The sequence below is a fragment of the Artemia sp. Qi Xiang Cuo genome, chromosome 5 (assembly GCF_049724085.1).
Source record: "Artemia sp. Qi Xiang Cuo chromosome 5, ASM4972408v1, whole genome shotgun sequence".
Classification (NCBI taxonomy): domain Eukaryota; kingdom Metazoa; phylum Arthropoda; class Branchiopoda; order Anostraca; family Artemiidae; genus Artemia; species Artemia sp. Qi Xiang Cuo.
The window spans coordinates 4,019,894-4,037,328 of NC_142798.1; the positions used below are offsets into that span (position 1 = coordinate 4,019,894).

Consider the following 17,435-nt stretch of genomic DNA (forward strand, 5'->3'; position numbering starts at 1 on the left):
TGTTACCTGAAGTGCTATTTAAGTAGAAAGCTATGGTGAAACGGAAAAACAGGATATTTTAAAGACTTCAATCTAAACAGAATATCCCTTATCTACAGATAGTTTTAATATTTATTTTTATTCATCTTTTTTTAAATGATTAAATCACAACTAACATTTCAAAAGGGAAAATGTTTTAACTTGGACTGTCGGAACTTCAACATATTAAAAAAAGGAAAGAAAAATCAAAATTATATTTTCAAATTTTCAACAACAATAGTTATATTTTCAATGCTCAAAACCATACGGTATAACTGAAACTTCGTAATTTTGGAACAAGAACCCTTTTTAACAGCATAAAAAAAAAAAAAAAAAAAAAAAAAAAAAAAAAAAACATGTAGCAAAACAATGATTGTGGATTTTTATCCATATAAAATTTATATAACATAAGCACTGTAACATTTTCTAGCCATTCACTGCCGATATCTCGGCGCTTTAAATGAAAATGCCTATGCAAATACGTAAAGTGGATAAAAAGGCGAGAGCTCACTGAAGAACACAACAGTACACTTTAGGGGAAATTTTCCACCGTTTTCTATTGATAATGCGTTTCGAGCAATTCGGATTCTACAACGATCCTGGCTCACGTTATTACAAAGCGTTGAATTTTATGAATCGTCCTGAAGGATTCGGTCTCTAAAAAGTTGACTTTCATCCCCGAAACTATCAAATAGTTCTTTTTTAGGATCCGGTGATTTTGTTTGGCCCGAATATATGCTTAGGAATAAGCCAAATTTCTATCTCAGAATTTTCACTCATTCCCACTTTGGTCTTGTTTAGGCCTAAATTTTAGCTTAGTTTAATTCTAGTGGTACTAAATGGTAAAACCAGCCCTCCACAGTGCATCTTCAGACTGAATTTTAAGGTGACAAATAGATGTACCCCCCGATCCCCCTATTTAGCTAATAAAAGAAGCCCCTTTTTGGGACTACCGTTTGTTGTGCAGCATTTTAGTTACAGAGCTTTATTTCGATATTGCTCCCAGTATTCCTCATGCAGAGGTAAACCCGTGTTTTATTTTGCCTTGTTGAGTGGTAGACGCAAACAACTTCAGGGAGGATAACCCTTCCCACATCTTTTTTAAAGATGTTTTCGTATTTTACTCCTAAGAAACACAACTTGTGACTCAATTCTATTTATAATTTTTAAAGCTTATATTTTAAGGCTAGTTTCATTTTTTAAAGCTTAGAAATACTCAGTGTTTAATATTACTATTCTTTATAAAAATTAGCTTCAACAGAACTAACGGGAATGGAAGATTGCTGCACTAGAATATTCATTATCAGGAGGTAAAAAATGATGAAGAGATAGGGATTTTAGGCTTAGGACAGTCAAAGTAACCAAATTCCTCCACAATTAGTTAGCGGAAGAAAGGAAGACTAAAACAAAATTATAACTTAACAACTATAGTTTAGGAACAGATGCAAGCCTCTTTCGCATTTTTTCTTTGTTGCACAGTGTTTGTGTTTTTCTTCATTGTTCTATGTGCATGTTAATTTTCTTACAACCAATTTTTTTTCCTCACATTTTCCTTTGATGTCAGTGTTCCGGCAATAAATCCAAAATATTCGGACTTGTGCTATTATAAGAAAAAGATACCTTCTTTTTTCAGCGTTCACCCGCTTATTGAAACATTATCTGTTTATATATCATTTTAATTTTCTTAAGGACTATCCTGGACTAATCTTGGGGTGTGCACCCTGACTCTACCCCTATAGGCAGGTATGACGAAAAACATAATTGACTGAAAAGACATTTTCCTGATTATAAAATCCATGGCACCTGCCTAAAATGATGGTGCTTCTGTTAATCAGTTTTATGAACTTGGAAAACAAACATCACTGAATTAGCTTTTCACAACTCGAAGGAAAGACAGCTCATTTAGATTCGAATAAGTTACACTAGAATATAAAACAGAGTGGTAAGCACTATCTTAGCTCAATGTAAAGAACTATAGCCAAAACCAGTAGAGCTGAGAGGGCTACTAACAGCAAGAAAATGGTGCATCTTCGTCGAGTTCTCTGAAAAAAAAATAATGAAAAAAAAAAAAAAAAAAAAAAAAATAATGAATAGAAAAATGATGCATGCAGGGTTAAAATTTAAATCATGGTAATTTTGACAACTATATTTACAATAAGAAGAAAAGGATATGACGTGGTTTTAAAAACACAGAATTTTCTATAAATAGGGACCAGAGTTGCCACATACCACTTCCCAAAATAATGAAACACTTTAAGGAAAAAAATAAATAAATAGGAAAAGCATAAATCTAATATTCGAACCACATATAAAATTGATGGGAAAAAAGGGATAGGTTTGATCGAACTTTACAAAGAGTATTGGAACTTCTAAGAGTTGGAACTGGCACTAGTGTCGACAAAAAAAAACTATCAACGCCATCTAGTGTTTGAGAAAACTCTAAAACTTGGCATTTTCTCAGGTATAATACCAAGAATAATTAATTTAAGTAGTGTAATTTGAAAAAGTACGGTAGTAATAAGGGCTGATCTCAGTCTCTGAAAAAAAAAACGATTACAATGCTTGAAAAAATGCCAAGGGTCACTAAGTGTTAGATGGCGCTGATAGTTTTGCCGACATTACCGCCAGTTTTCACTCTTATAAGTTACCTATACTCTTTGGAGCCTAAGACTGACAATGCTATGTGGATGTATAGCGCTGAGCATGAGTATTTTCCAAGTGCTAGGACCTAGGTATTTATTCCTGCAGGTAATCAGAGGCAACGCTGTAGCGTTGCCTATAGTAAAGGCCATACAGCTCCGATGTTTCATTATTATTTTTTTCCCCAGAGGCACTTCATATCGAAGGGGTCGTAGTAAAAACTTCAAAGGGTGCTTATTCGATTGTAAATCGAGAGTTTTAGTGCCCTTTTTAATAGTCGAAAATGATTGGAGAGCAACTAGCCCCCCCCCACGCCCATCATTCCCCCAAACACATCAAATCTAAATTTTGCGATAGCCATTTTGTTCAGCTTAGTTGATCCAGATAGAAAATATATTTTTGAGGAGGATGCTCCCCCACAGCCCTCAGGGCAAGGGTTTTAAGTTATGCCCTGGGGGCAAAATAGGTTTTCATAGTAGTCGTTGTCATAGATATTTCAAAACAGGCTCATTCGATTGGAAATTACGGGGAAAGTGCCATTTTTAATAGTCAAAAGTGATTGGGGGTGTAACTAGCCCCCCTCCCCCCCCACGCCCATCATTTCCCCAAACACATACAATCAAAATTTTCAGACAGACATTTTGTTCAGCGTAGTTGATTTCCAGATAGAAAATAAATTTTTGAGGAGGACACTCCCCCACAACCCTCAGGGCAAGGGTTTTAAGTTATGCCCTGGGGCATATAAGGTTTTTATAGAAGGGGTTGTCGTAGAAACTTCAAAACAGGCTCATTCGATTCGAAATCAAAGGACTAGTGCCCCGTTTTAATATTCAGAAATGATTAGAGGGCACCTAGCCCCCCCCCCCCCGCCCATCATTCCCCCAAACACATCCAATCAAAGTAGATAATTTCGGAGACCACACTGCCTTTCCATGACGATAAATAAAAGTTCAAATAGGGATAAAATCCTTTTAATAGACCGTGATGATGATAAAAGTCATAGAAATTCACAAAAAATACCAGATATTTCGGTCACATATACAGTGACCGTCATCAGTAGTAAAACTCTAGCCCCCCCCCCCGACGCCCATCATTCCTCCGAACACATCCAATCAAAATTTTCAGATAGCCATTTTGTTCAGAGTAGTTGATTTCCAGATAGAAAATATGTTTTTGAGGAGGACAATCCCCCACAACCCTCAGGGCAAGGGAAGTTATGCCCTTGGGGCATATAAGGTTTTTATAGAAGGAGGGGTCGTAGAAACTTCAAAAAAGGCTCATTCGATTGGAAATTCCGAGGGCTAGTGCCCTTTGTAATAGTCGAAAGTGATTTGAGGGCAACGAACCCCCCTCTCACCCCCACATTTTCCCCGAACATATCCAATCAAAATTTTAAGATAGCCATTTTATTAAACGTAGTTTTAAGTTCTGGAAATTAGGTCTTTGAGGATTACAGCTCCCCCAAATCCCTCAGGGCAAGGGTTGTAATTTAAGGATTCTCCGAATCCTTCATATTATTTCTTATGGAAGGGATACTCGTATAAATTTTAGAGAGGGCTCATTTGATTGAAAATTGAAAGTTCTTCTTCGCTTTTTAAGAGTCAAAAGAGATTGAAGGGCAACTAGCCCCTCTACCTCCTCCACGCCCTAAATACATCAGATACAAATTTTCAGATAGAGATTTTGTTAAAATAGTTCAAAGTTGTGATAACAAAAAAACTCCGGTGTCGACACAGCCCACCAGGGCCCAGGGGTAGGCGTTGTAAGTTATGCCCTGGGGCATAACTTATTAAGGGGGGTTTATAACTTATGGGAAGGGGTTTTGTATGTGAAAAACACATAGATAATCTATTATAATTATCCAATTATAAGGTTAAAATACATACTCTGTGATAGATGCAAAATTGCTTTGGCACACAAATTCCTATTAAGGTCAATTCCAAACAGTCATGATCCCTTTGTGTCAGCAAGTGAAATGGTCTAAACCCCCTTATTGGAGCTATTTGTCCAATCCATTAATTGTTATCAATCACTGTCCACAAGTTATGCAAGCTGTCTATTGTTCATATATAAGGTTTTTATCAAAGAGGTAATCGTATAGACTTTGAAAAAAGCCTCATTCGATTTAAATAGAAAGTTCTAGATGCTTTTATTAAAGCCAAGAATAATAGGACAGTAATTCACCCCCCCCTGCCCTAGAAACTTTAAACTTTTTTGCGATCAAAACGAAAAACAAATGTTTAAAAAAAACTTTCTGACAAATAAGTTTTTTAAAGAAAAGTAAAGGCCATTTTAAACTTAAGCTCAGCAGATACAAATATCTGTTAAAGTTCAAACTAAAAACGACCGGAAATTACTATTAAAGGATAAATCAAACTCAAACCGGACAAATATTATATAAACAACCATAGCAAAGAAACATGTAACAATCATTAATATAAATGAATAAATAGATCTTAACGCGAGTAATGCTTAGATTGAATATGAAAATCAAGCTTAAAACGAAAAAAAAATTTGGCTATTAAAGTATAAATGAAACTTAAAACGAACAGAAATTAAATAAACAATCAATGCGAACAAACATACAATATATTAAGGTAAATGAATAAATACATCTTAAAACGAGTGAAACTTAAATTGAATATGCAAATAAAGTTTGAATCGAATAAAAATAACTACAAACAAGAGTTTGGCTATCGTCTCACTGCAGAAGCCTAAAACCTACTGCGTCATTGGCGCTTTGATAATTTCTGTTCGTTTTGGGTTTCATTTATTCTTTAATAGTAATTTCTGGTCGTTTTGAGTTTGAATTTTAACAGGTATTTGTATATACTTAGCTTAAGTTTAAAATTGCCATTAAATTTCTTTGAAAAAATTATTTTTAGGAAATTTTTTTTTAATTAACCTGAAAAAAAGCTTGCGTGCCTACGTGTTTGTCTAGTCGTCTTGAACGCAGCGACAGAAGGTAAGACAGCTCCTTTGAAGAAGGTAAGCAGATATAGTTTTAGAAAGCAATACACTTAAACTTTCTTGATAACTATACGGATTCACTCCTTTCCCCAAAGGTTGATTAGATAACAAATTCTTACATAATTATTGTTTCAGCCTCATATAATATTTCTGTGAAAGCACTTTCAAACTTGAGTTTCTTTAGTTGCATAAAAGTTGTAAAAGTTGTAAAAGTTTTTAATTATCTGCGTTGCCACTTTTTTTTTACGGCGTTGCCACTGTAGAATTCATTGATGGAGAAGTATGTGAAAACGAACAGAAAATACTGACAAAATTCCAAATATTTTAAAGAAATCATGTTTCATCGCATGTTTTTACAGGCGAAGCGCTCTGGGAGTGCTTGAAAAGCTTATTGTAACTGAAAACTCTACGATTGCTTTATTTTATTATTTTTTACCCAAATATGTGCTGTGGACAAGTAACTGTGGACCCTGTGGACAAGTAATTATCGCGCTATGTTGCAAAAAAAAGTCTAAAATAAACGTGCTAACTTTATATATTTGAGTGATATGCTTCCTTCTTTCGAAGGTTTTTTGTCTTCGTCAAAAGTGATCTTTAGAGTCATAGTACACAAGGAGCCTCCGAGCTCCTTTTGTGATTAATTAAAAAAAAACAAGTTTTTTAACTGAAAGTAAGGAGCGACATTAAAACTTAAAACGAACAGAAATTATTCCGTATATGAAAGGGGCTGCCCCCTCCTCAACGCCTCGCTCTTTACGCTCAAGTTTTTCATTGTTTAAATAAAAAAGTTGTGAGAAAGTCAAACTTTAGCGTAAAGAGCGAGGCGTTGAGGAGGGGACAGCCCCTTTCATATACGGAATAATTTCTGTTCGTTTTAAGTTTTTATGTCGCTCCTTACTTTCAGTTAAAAAAAACTTTTTTTTTTATTTAATTTTTGAACGTTTTTGAATAAATGCAGGTTTTGATCTTGGCTCACCGTACATGAATAATTAAAACAAAATTTTCATATTAATTTACTTTTATTTGGTTAAATGGCTTTCTCGAAAGTTGTTTAATTTTATTTACAAATCTTTTTATTAGTAATAAATATACGTAACTTACGAATTAACTAACATAAAGAACTTCTACATTCATATATTTTTAATATGCATATTATGGGGTTTGCCCCCTAGTTAATACTTTGCTCTTTAAGCGAAAGTTCAAATTTTGTTCCAATTCTTTAAAAATGACCGCTTAATCACAAAGGCCGTTCATTAGAATAGATAGCTCTTATGAAAGTACTAAAAAATCTTTGGCTTAAAGAGCGAGGTATTGACTAGGGGTTGAACCCAATCATATATGTAATATTTTCTGTTCGTTTAAAGTTTTGATGTTGCTGCTGTTGCAGTTGAAAAACTTGTTTTTTTATATTTAATTTCTGATCTTTTTAAATAATGCTGGGAAGTCCAGTCCCCCCTTCATAGCAATGTCCCTTCCCCCATAAAAACTACCATCATGTAAATATCCTCCCACCTAACCCCCGACCCCCCCCCCACTACCAGAAAAAATCTCCCCTGAAAACGTCTGTATACTTCCCAATAACCAATACTATATGTAAACATTGGGCAAAGTTCATAACCTTCAGCCCGCCTCCCGGGAACTTCGGAGGATTAAGTCATCCTAAAAGACATAATTATAATATTTCCGAACATGCTGAACAAAATGGCTGTCTCAAAATTTTGATCAGGTGACTTTGGGAAAAAAATGAGCGTGGGAGGGGGCCTAGTTCCCCTCCATTTTTTTTGGTCACTTAAAAAGGCCACTAGAACTTTTAATTTCCATTCCAATGAGCCCTCCCACGATATTCTAGGACCACTGGTTTGATAAGATCACCCCCTGGAGAAAAAAAAAAAACAACAAATAATCACGCACCCTTGATCTTTCTTATGGCAAAAAATACATAATTCCACAGTTTTTTAGATAGGTGCTTGAAACTTCTACAGTAGGGTTCTCCGATACGTTGAATATGTTGGTTTGATATTCATTAAGGTTCTATAACTTTAAGGGGGTTTTTCTCCCTTTTTTCGAAAATCAGCCAAATATTCTCAGGCGCTTAACTTTTGATGGGTAGGATTAAACTTGATGAAACTTATATATTTAAAATCAGCATAAAAATCCTATTCTTTTGGTGTATCTATTTGTATCAAAATACCGTTTTTTAGAGTTTCGGTTACCATTGAGCCGGGTCGCTCCTTACTTACAGTTCATTACCACGAACTGTTTGATTATAAATTTGCTTCTTCTTTTGGGGAAATGATTCAAGTTGAAATTAGAAATCTGGGCCGTTTTGCACGCTTCAAGTCTAGAGCAAGGAGACTGATCTTTGTAAAAGAATACTAATGATGCAAGTGTTTTGTGATAGGATACTGTATTTCTTGTAAGTTGAATGTGTTGTTTATGCATGACACATAGAGTTACCAGCAGACAAATCTGAAAATAGAGTTCGCCCACTATTTTCCAAATATGTCACCCATAATTGCGCTTTTCAAGTCTAGACTTGACAAAAAATGGGACAACAAATCGTGAAAATATGAGTGGAACTGTCCGTCTCATTTAACCATCTATTGATGGCTAAGTTCACCATATGAGGGTCTTGCTAGGAGGATGATACCGATTGTCATACCTAATCATACTTTATCCAAAGTTGTTGTTGCTCAGCGGTCTGCCTTAAGCCACTGAATAATGGTTTTCACGGCCATACCTTTACTGATCGCCGTTACTGAGTAAGGCTCAAATTGCATCCTACAGTAGACCTATCTTACAGCGTGTCACAGGGCCCTATCACAGCGACTATATTTCACCAGCATTGGCACAGAGCAAAACAGATCCATCTTATACCATAACTTCTCTTCCGAAGGACGAACTAAGGTAACAATGTAAAGTTAGAGATAAGACTATTATCTGCTGCCCCTAGGGCTCTCTTTGTCGGTGCTACGTTAAATAGATCTAATGTCTGGGGAGCTATTATGGTTATTATCAGATTTTCTGAAGTTGTTACTTATCGTATAGGAATTTGTTGCTGGATCTTGGTTAGAAGTCAACAGTCAACAAACCAAACGACTTCAGAATCATTTTAGCAAGCGACTTTAGCTGGCCTTTCATTTCATCTATATTTTTTGTCCCTTTCAACAATATGGTTCTGGTAATTCCTTTTGCATTGCGATGGCTTTTCGATTTAGTGGCTCCATCTGAAGAACGGATTCCAGATCTTTAGAAGCATCTTTAAGAGGAGGAGAGCGTCTTCTTTGCCAAGAAGAGGAGGAAAATTTGGAGCAATGTCTGTGTCGTTGTCGAGGTCTTTTGGGGGTAAGAGAAAATTTATTTGGGAATGATGGATTGCTGCTTCCTGATGCCTTGAAGAGTAGATTGCCGTAGTTTATTTGTCTAGTGGGAGGATATCTTGATCAGTTTTTTGCAAAAAGAAAAGACTAGTTTTTATTTTTTATTTATCATTGTGACGCTAATTTGCTAATGTGTCGTAATTCGCTAATCTTGTATGTTGTTTGTCTACATGGCCTACAATGTCTACAATGATATATTTAGTGGCTTGTAGGCTTGTACTTGAAAAGGGAAGCATGTTTTATGCCCAAATGTTATGACATTCCTTGGAGACTCTCTCTTCTACAAATATTACATTTAGTAGTAATCTTGGGAAAGCGTTGAGTATCATTATGTTTACCATGCAGTAAACTTTTGATTGTCCACAGATGAATTATCTGATTTGTAGACTATAATGTAGATTGTAGATTTTGGATTGAAATACACGCTATCGTATCTTAAGCTTTCCGACATTCATAAAGTGCTGTGTTCGTTTCAAAATTCGCTCCAATTCGGTACTCATTTTTATTAAAAGTGATGATTCTTATCAATAATTCAATAGAGTTAAATTTATAATTTAGAGGTTACAGTTGTTCAAAACAGGTTAAAGAAAGGTATTTTAGAGACTTATAAATAAAAACTTTAGAAATGATTTTCTGAAAATCAAATATCCAAAATAGGCTACTATCAGCATAGGCAATCTTTCAGAGAAATGCGAAATTCGATTTATAAATCTAATAAACATGAAGAAATTCCTCCCAATGACCCGGTAGAAAGTGATATTTGCGATGTAACAGTTAATCGCTGTAAATAAAATGTTCACACCAGCTCTGTACATTTTACCGAAGTTAAACACTTTCAATTTGTAAAGAGTGTTTAGCTCATTTCACATGTAGAAAATGTGGTAGGACTCATTATAATCAATATTTTTATATAAGGGTATTTGAAAACAATGAAAACAACAGGCCGCTCATAGCAAAACGTATAAAAGAGACAAAACAGTCTTCCGAATGTATTATTTCTTCGAAATACTAAAAGGGATACTACAAATGAAATAGGAAAGACTACATTCCAGTATCCTAGGTGTCTTCGTACATCTGACAAACCTAAATATACTATCAATCATATTATACGTCATCTTCACCCACCAAAACTAAGCGAATATGCATTTTTTTTGCCATCGAAAAGTGCTGCATGAACAGAAAAAAACTTGCATGAGAATAATTCAAGAGATGATCTTGTTACTGGTGAGCCATAAAAGAGGCATTTAATAGATCGTGCATGGAATGATGATAATGCTGATTAAGGAGACGTAAACGTCACCTGTCTAGTTTGTTTCAGAATAGTTCCCTGTTCTATCTACCTGATAAATCACTTTCTTAGCCTTTAGGTGACAGACAGGATACATGAACATAGGCGATGTTTTCTTAGTTTGCGCACAACTACTTTCCTCACATTTCATCAAAGTCGATCACTACGCGACAAGGCAAGGATATGACTTTGCTTCAGAATATTTCCCTGTTCTATGCACCTGGTAAATCACTTTCTTAGCCGTTAGGAAAGAGATAGGATATATGAATGACAAGGCGAGGATAAAAAAATGGATACCGTAAACTCAGTTATAGGTACGTTTTGCTTGGCTTTGTTCTGAATGCAGTTAGATGTTTGAGGCTCAAAAAGAGTACAATGAACAATGTTCTGTAATGAATACTTTTGAAGGAATTCAAGAAGAAACTCTGCTCTATAATCCATGGTCATGTGGATTTTCCCATGTATTTCGTGTGATAAGTCTGTATAGTTTAGATCTCATTTCCAGATATATTCGCATTCTTGGGCAGTTGAAATATAGATGGCAGTAGTGAAATATAGTGAAATAGTGAAATATAGTATCTATCCTCCATATCTGTGGTAGTTCAGCACGATATTTTAATATCATGTTGATTTTTTTTTTTTATATATAATATCAATCCCACATTGTCAAATACGAAGAAAAATGGGCCTTGTCCATTCGTTATTCGCAGCACCGAGTAATAAACTTCAATTTTACCATATAAGTTGTCCTTTCTTTTTTTTTTAAATCAAAGTAGAAGTGGCAGAGTATGTCCTTCTGTGGCTTGATGCCGTGAGAAGTTTGAAAGAAACCAGGAAAAAAAAAATATAAAACAAAAACAAATGGGCGGGGTTCTCAATCCGTGGAAAAAAGAAGAGACAGTTGATGTTTCAGCCAAGACCTCCACCAAACCTTCCCCAGCGCTAAAAAAGTTATAAAAAGCATATGTAAAAAGATCTAAAATATATATGGATTACTAACCGTTTGAAGTAAACTAAACAAAATCAGAGAAGGGACTCAAAAATCTTCTTAATTATTTTATATCTTTTCTTCTTTTTTTTATTGAGCCAAACCGGTACTAATAATACCATCAACTGAAAATCCTCGATATTTTCATCTTAATTTGACTAATATGATGCCCGAAGGAAAGATTCTTATCAAGAAGAACACATAGGAACCGAACATATCGATAACTAGGTCTGTTGAGGGAACCCCCATGAAAGATGAATTCCCGAAAGTTGGGTGCATGCCTGAGAAATTCGCAAGGGAATCAGGAACTCGACATAGCAACATTTAATGCCTGGTAATTAGAATTAAAACAAAGAATGGCTCTCTCAAACTTAACAGTCTCAGGCTCCGTTTGGTATGGATCTCTGGCTCCGCTCTGAAAGCTGCATCAAAGGTACTGTCGTCAGTGATGGCAGCTAGAACGTGGTCATCAGTTGATGAAGATCGACATTTGTGGGTATGGAAAATTCAGGGTGCCAATAAGCTCTTGGTTTTTGGTTCATAACCGTAAATTAATTCATTAACATAAATTAACAAAAAGTCCTTTGTCTGTAAAAGTTCGACTCAGCTTTTCTCCATGTGGTTGAGCTGAATTCCGAGTGAGCTAGATCCATTTCCTCCTCTAATCACTTTTTAAGGATCCCAACCACGAAGTGTAAATACCTCTTATAGGTGGATTTTTCTTCTACACTTTTTATTTTTGTTTAAAACTAGAGCTTGTTTTTCATTCAGTTTGTTATTAGAAGACAGCGTAGTGAGCCCTTTTTTCTGTATAACTGCGCGATTTTCCCCGCTACTTTCTGATCAGGGTGGTAAATATCCTAGGACTAGTTTGTTGTAATTCAGGAGTATCGAACTCCAAAATTTAGCTTTGGTATTCCTCGGAATGGGGAATATCAAAGAGCTGCTATATCGGGGTTAAAAGGTTTTCACCTCCGGGTGTCATTCTAGGTGGGTTATACCAACGTGCGTTCACCCCTACTCCAACCCAAGTTCCTAGAGTGATAGTCAAAGATAGTTTTAAGCTACACCAAAGCGTGGTACCGATTGCTAGGAGCAATCCTAACAGGATCATTTTTCTGACAGTTTTAAGCAACAGGTGTCAGCCTATAGTCTACAGCTATTGTTACTTGGATAGTAGTGCCAGCTATCCTCCTATCGGTAGATTTACACTTGCCCATAGCAAGGGGTTCCTCACTTAAACACATATCAACTCAGGAGCGTTGGTTTAGTAAAGAGCGATATAAAGAAGCAAACAATGATTATTCCTTTTTTCTCCAGCCAGTTCACATAGAAAGTGGGGTTCGAGAAACATACCAGTCCTCCTCTCGTGCATCCTCGTCCTTTCGGGAGGATGTCCTCCTCTCGGGAGTACATCGATATCGGGAGGACGGCCAGTCCTCCTCTCGTGCATCATTTTTCCCTTGGGTAAACCCTCAACTCTACATGGCATGGGATGGAAATTTCGAGACCGACCAGGGGTGGGCAAACATTTCTTCGGAGGGGCTACATTATAAACATCATTGCTAACGATGGCCTCGTTAAACTGGATACATATACTTTAATTACAAATTACAACATAATATAGCTTTGTTGTGTTACAGAGCAAGAGCTGTGGCGGCAACCTAGTAAAGAGCAATCCAAAGCCCATAGTAACTAGAAGTTTAAAATGAAGTTTTGGAAAAACTGTCAAGTGAGAAAGAATCACCACTCGTTTGAGAGCCCCCTAAAGCCACTATCTACAAAATATGATCTATCTAGATTTATCAAGAAAAGGATGGTCACACTTGCGGTTTTTTTCCCGGGGGGGGGGGGGTCGTATCAATTCGACAACATTATATTACTGAAAAAAGGCCAAATTGAACGACAATTTAAAGATCTAGTCCCCATTTTAAGTAACAAAAGACATTACGCAAAAACAGAGCCCCAATTTCTAACAGTTTTGGCGCGAAAAAAGTCAAAATACTACCCAACAAAACTCTGAGAACCGCTGACAGGGTATTTACATATTTCCACCTCATATACAAAACAAGGTCTATTCGGCAAGAGAAATAAAATGAACGTAGGTAGAGAAGAAATGTTTATCGCAGAATTGTTTATTAGAGAAGCATTCTTAACTACCGCAGGCTCGTGGCCTTTGATGTGTAACATTAAACTTAATGAACTTTATATTTTTGGAATCAAGATAAAAAAAAAACTCTTTTGGTGTATTAATTGTTTTCAAAATTTCCTCTTTTTAGAGTTTGGTTACTATTGGTCCGAGTCGCTCCTTACTTACAGATCGTTGCCACAGACTGTTTGATTTTACACCGTATATTGTACATATGTTCTGGAATATAGGTAGATTTTCCGTAATCCCTTCTTTTCTCACATTTTTTTTTTTTTTTTTTTTTTTGCCTTAATTTACTTTTGGCTGCCCAATTTTCGCTATGGGAAGAATTTTACGCGGGGGAATTGTCAGGATTGAATTTTCTCCAGGGAAGACGCCGGATCCCCATTTATGTCACTGGTAGTGAATTCCTCACCATTTGCTTTTTAGCTATGGCTCCTTTGTGGGTAGTGGTGACACCTTTTTCGTGGCACCCCTAAGAATATTAGGCACTTTTAAGGGCATAATACTACTAGTTTCAGTAACCGTCCAGTCACTGGCCATCCTGCTCGGTATCTGACCACGGGGCAGGGTATTTTGCGAAACACACTGCCAAGACTGAAAGAATTAAGGCCGGTAATTGATTCCAAAACCACGCCCTCAGGGGGAGAAGGGGGTCAATCCCTCTGGAGTTATGAAGCTCCGATTGTGGCAAAAAAAAAAGATCCCTTGAGGAGCAATCCAAGATGGGAGAAAGATATTCTCTTGCTAGGACTGGTTAAACGGATCAGGCATCACTTTCCACTTACGACTGGCGAGGGAAAGGTGATTCTCTCTCAAAAGAGAGGAGAGCGGCAAAACTTTCTTTTGTAGTGTTAAGATGTCACTACTAAGGAAGGGTTTTCTGCATAGGGGAAAATGAGATAGCCAAGCCCTACCAAAAAATACCGCATCCGAGGGGATACTAATAGCCTAGTGACTATTTTTGGGGGTAACCAATGGATTTTTGTGACCTTTTTGTGATTTTTGTGATCTTTGTGACCTAAGGGCTGACAAATTTGTGAGTCCACCCATTAACCAATAACTTCTTTAACTTTGGTAGATGACTTCGGAATATTAATTTATAAATACTTACTTGTTTTGAAAGTTTTAATGCTTCAGTTATGTTTAATTAGGAGCTTAAAATCGTCTATTGGGAGAAATAGTACCATCTTAGTATGTTTTAAAACGAAAAAAAAGCAATATTCTATGGCCCACTGAAACGGTAAAATAGTTTTTTTTTGAACGATATAAAAAAAAAGATTTAGAATTTTACCTGATATGAGCTTGCCTTATGCAATTCCTCAGTCCCACTAGAAATATTGACTACTGTTGATTCGACATTATTTTCTATAGCATCTATAAAAAGAAAAGAGCGACAATAAGCACAAATCAAAAAATTATTGGAAGACATCGAGGAAATCTGATTGAGAAGACGTCGATATAATCAAAGAGATTGATATCTAGAACGAGGATGAACAGTCAGATACTTTGTTTTCATCCGTGGTCCAAAATTCAATGCCGCTAATACAGAAGCTTCATTGGTCAAATAATGTGAAACTTAAAAAAAAAAGAGCCCGATCTACTTCGGTCTACTCTTACACCGCTCGAACAACATTTCCTTTAGACTGGGGTGCCAGGCAGAGCACTACTGACGTCCTTACCATTTAATAGCTGAATAAAGAAATAAATACTTAATATATCTTTTGTGATTTGAGAGGAGAAGTCCTTGGTTACACCATAATGCTGATGGAGATAGATTGTATCTTTACGAATTATTTTTATATAATTGCATATATATATATATATATATATATATATATATATATATATATATATATATATATATATATATATATATATATATATATATATATATATATATATATATATATATATGTATATATATAGATAGAAAAATGAAGGACAGGCAATGAAAAGGTTAAAACCATAAGGCCACTCAAAGTGGTTATGGCTTCAATTCCTTCAAACTTATCTTCCCAAATGTATTTTAGGGATCACTTCAACAAGATATGTTTTTTGGGGATTGTTTTCATTGAAGATGTTTTTTTTGGTCTTTCGGGTCAGCAAATTGAAAAAGTGACAAAATTACTCACTCCCTTGGATGTTCAAATATACATTTTGCACCCCACCCCCAAATTACCATTAATCAATGCAACTATTCTTATCTAATATAAATGAATATTAATCATGTACTTTTAATTGTGCAGTAAATAAGCAGCCATGGGCACTGCCAAGGAAAAACTATTGGTTTGGAGGGGGGTTGATACTGCCATATTCCCTGGAAAACAGGAAGATATCTATAACATGCATCAATAGAAGGAAATTATAAATGTTCCCACTCAAATCATAATAAAAAAAAGAACCAATTGTAGTACTTACCCCCCCCCCCACCCCACCTCCGTTACGATCTCCTGGTTATGCTCATTTAAGAAGCGGTACATATTAAACAGCATAAGGGTGGTAAATAAAGAATAATAGCTAGAGGGATAGCACACACGGCTCCGGAAAATAAAGCAGACTTTGATTACGACACATATTCACCGCGTGATCTCTCGAAATATCAATCCTGCGCCTTTAAGGGCCAGATAATGGCATCGTTACCACTAGAGGATCTCCCCCCTCCCAAAAAAACGAAATGAAGCTTAAGCGATAAAACTCTGTGGTAGTAGAGTAGATTGATGCTCTGCTTGACAATACGGGCCCCGGGGATCAATATCTGGTGCAGCAAGGTTGGGCGGCAGGCTTGCTACTTGGCCTTGTAAAAAAGATCCAGCCTCTGTAACGTCGACTGCACCAGTGCAGCAGCAATGGTCCTGGAGGACCTTTATCCTAAATCTTAAAGCATTAAAAAGAAGTATATATTGATATATTTAATTAACTTTAACAAAAATTTGCATACAAAAATTAATATGATTCACCCAAAACCAAATGGTTGACGTGGAGTGAATGGGGGAAAAAACACATACATTTAACGTTAAATTCGCTATAATAAGAAAGAAAAAACAGAGAAAAGAAAATAAGAAATAAAAATAAACAAAAAATAATAATAATACTACAGAGACAGCAACGACATGCCATATTCATGCTGGGGGGTCACACTCACAAACCAACAAACATTTACAACTTAATTTAAATTAAATCAAATCTCCTTAGGCAGTAAACCACACATAAGTATGACATCATACTTGGCAGACCCCTCTAAATTTTCTTTTTCAGTGATAATATTCGAGATGAAAGTAGCCAATACACTTTATAATGGTTTTAAGATTGTAGCTATAAAGTTTCAACTTTCTACCTTTAATAGTTTTTCTGTTTATACATTAGAACCGCAAACCCACAAAAACTTCAAACAAAGCAATAGATGGAGCGTTAGTTAACTTACTGTTAGGACAGATAACTTAAAGCAACAGTCTTTTTAAACGGTTATCACATTTTTCAACAGTTTTTAAAAGGAATTATTGCAATGGTGTTAAAAAACAATCCAATTCGTCAAATACTAGTACTACTACTACCAATAACTTATTTTTACACCAAGCCACAAGAAGCCAACCCAGCTGCGCAAGCACCAATCCCATCTTAATATATTCAAAGCTTTATTATTTATACCTTTCCTCGAATATTCAATTTAATTTAAGGTATTTCTTATGATCTTTTATCACCCTATACGGGGGCAATCCGGTGTTTGTTTAGCCCCCAACGGATGGCGAACAAAAACAGATTTTTTTTTTCATTCTTCATTCGAAAACACGGCAGCTACATTAACCTCTCTTTTATTAGAGCCCTAGAAAATGGGATTGAACAACATTTTTATACACCTTAATCAGAGGCAACGCTGTAGCGTTGCCTATAGTAAAGGCCATACGGCTCCAATGTTTTATTATTTATTATTATTATTTTTTTTTCCCAGAGGCACTTCATGTGGAAGGGGTCGTCGTAGAAACTTCAAAGGGGGATCATTCG

At 35.8% G+C, this 17,435-nt stretch overlaps 1 protein-coding gene across 2 annotated transcripts in view; it reads right to left on the minus strand.

Annotated features, from left to right (window-relative positions):
- Positions 1-391: 391 nt before the first annotated feature.
- Positions 392-17,435, minus strand: part of LOC148951731 (syntaxin-12-like) — a 37,529-nt gene continuing 20,485 nt past the window's right edge. For both annotated transcript variants that reach the window (XM_089088682.1, XM_089088683.1), the window contains exons 5-6: positions 14,728-14,810; positions 392-2,060 (exon numbers count right to left, since the gene is read on the minus strand). In XM_089088682.1, coding sequence (XP_088944808.1) covers positions 1,968-2,060; positions 14,728-14,810 — 176 coding nt within the window. In that variant the 3' untranslated portion in view covers positions 392-1,967. The remainder of the gene's footprint in view (positions 2,061-14,727; positions 14,811-17,435) is intronic.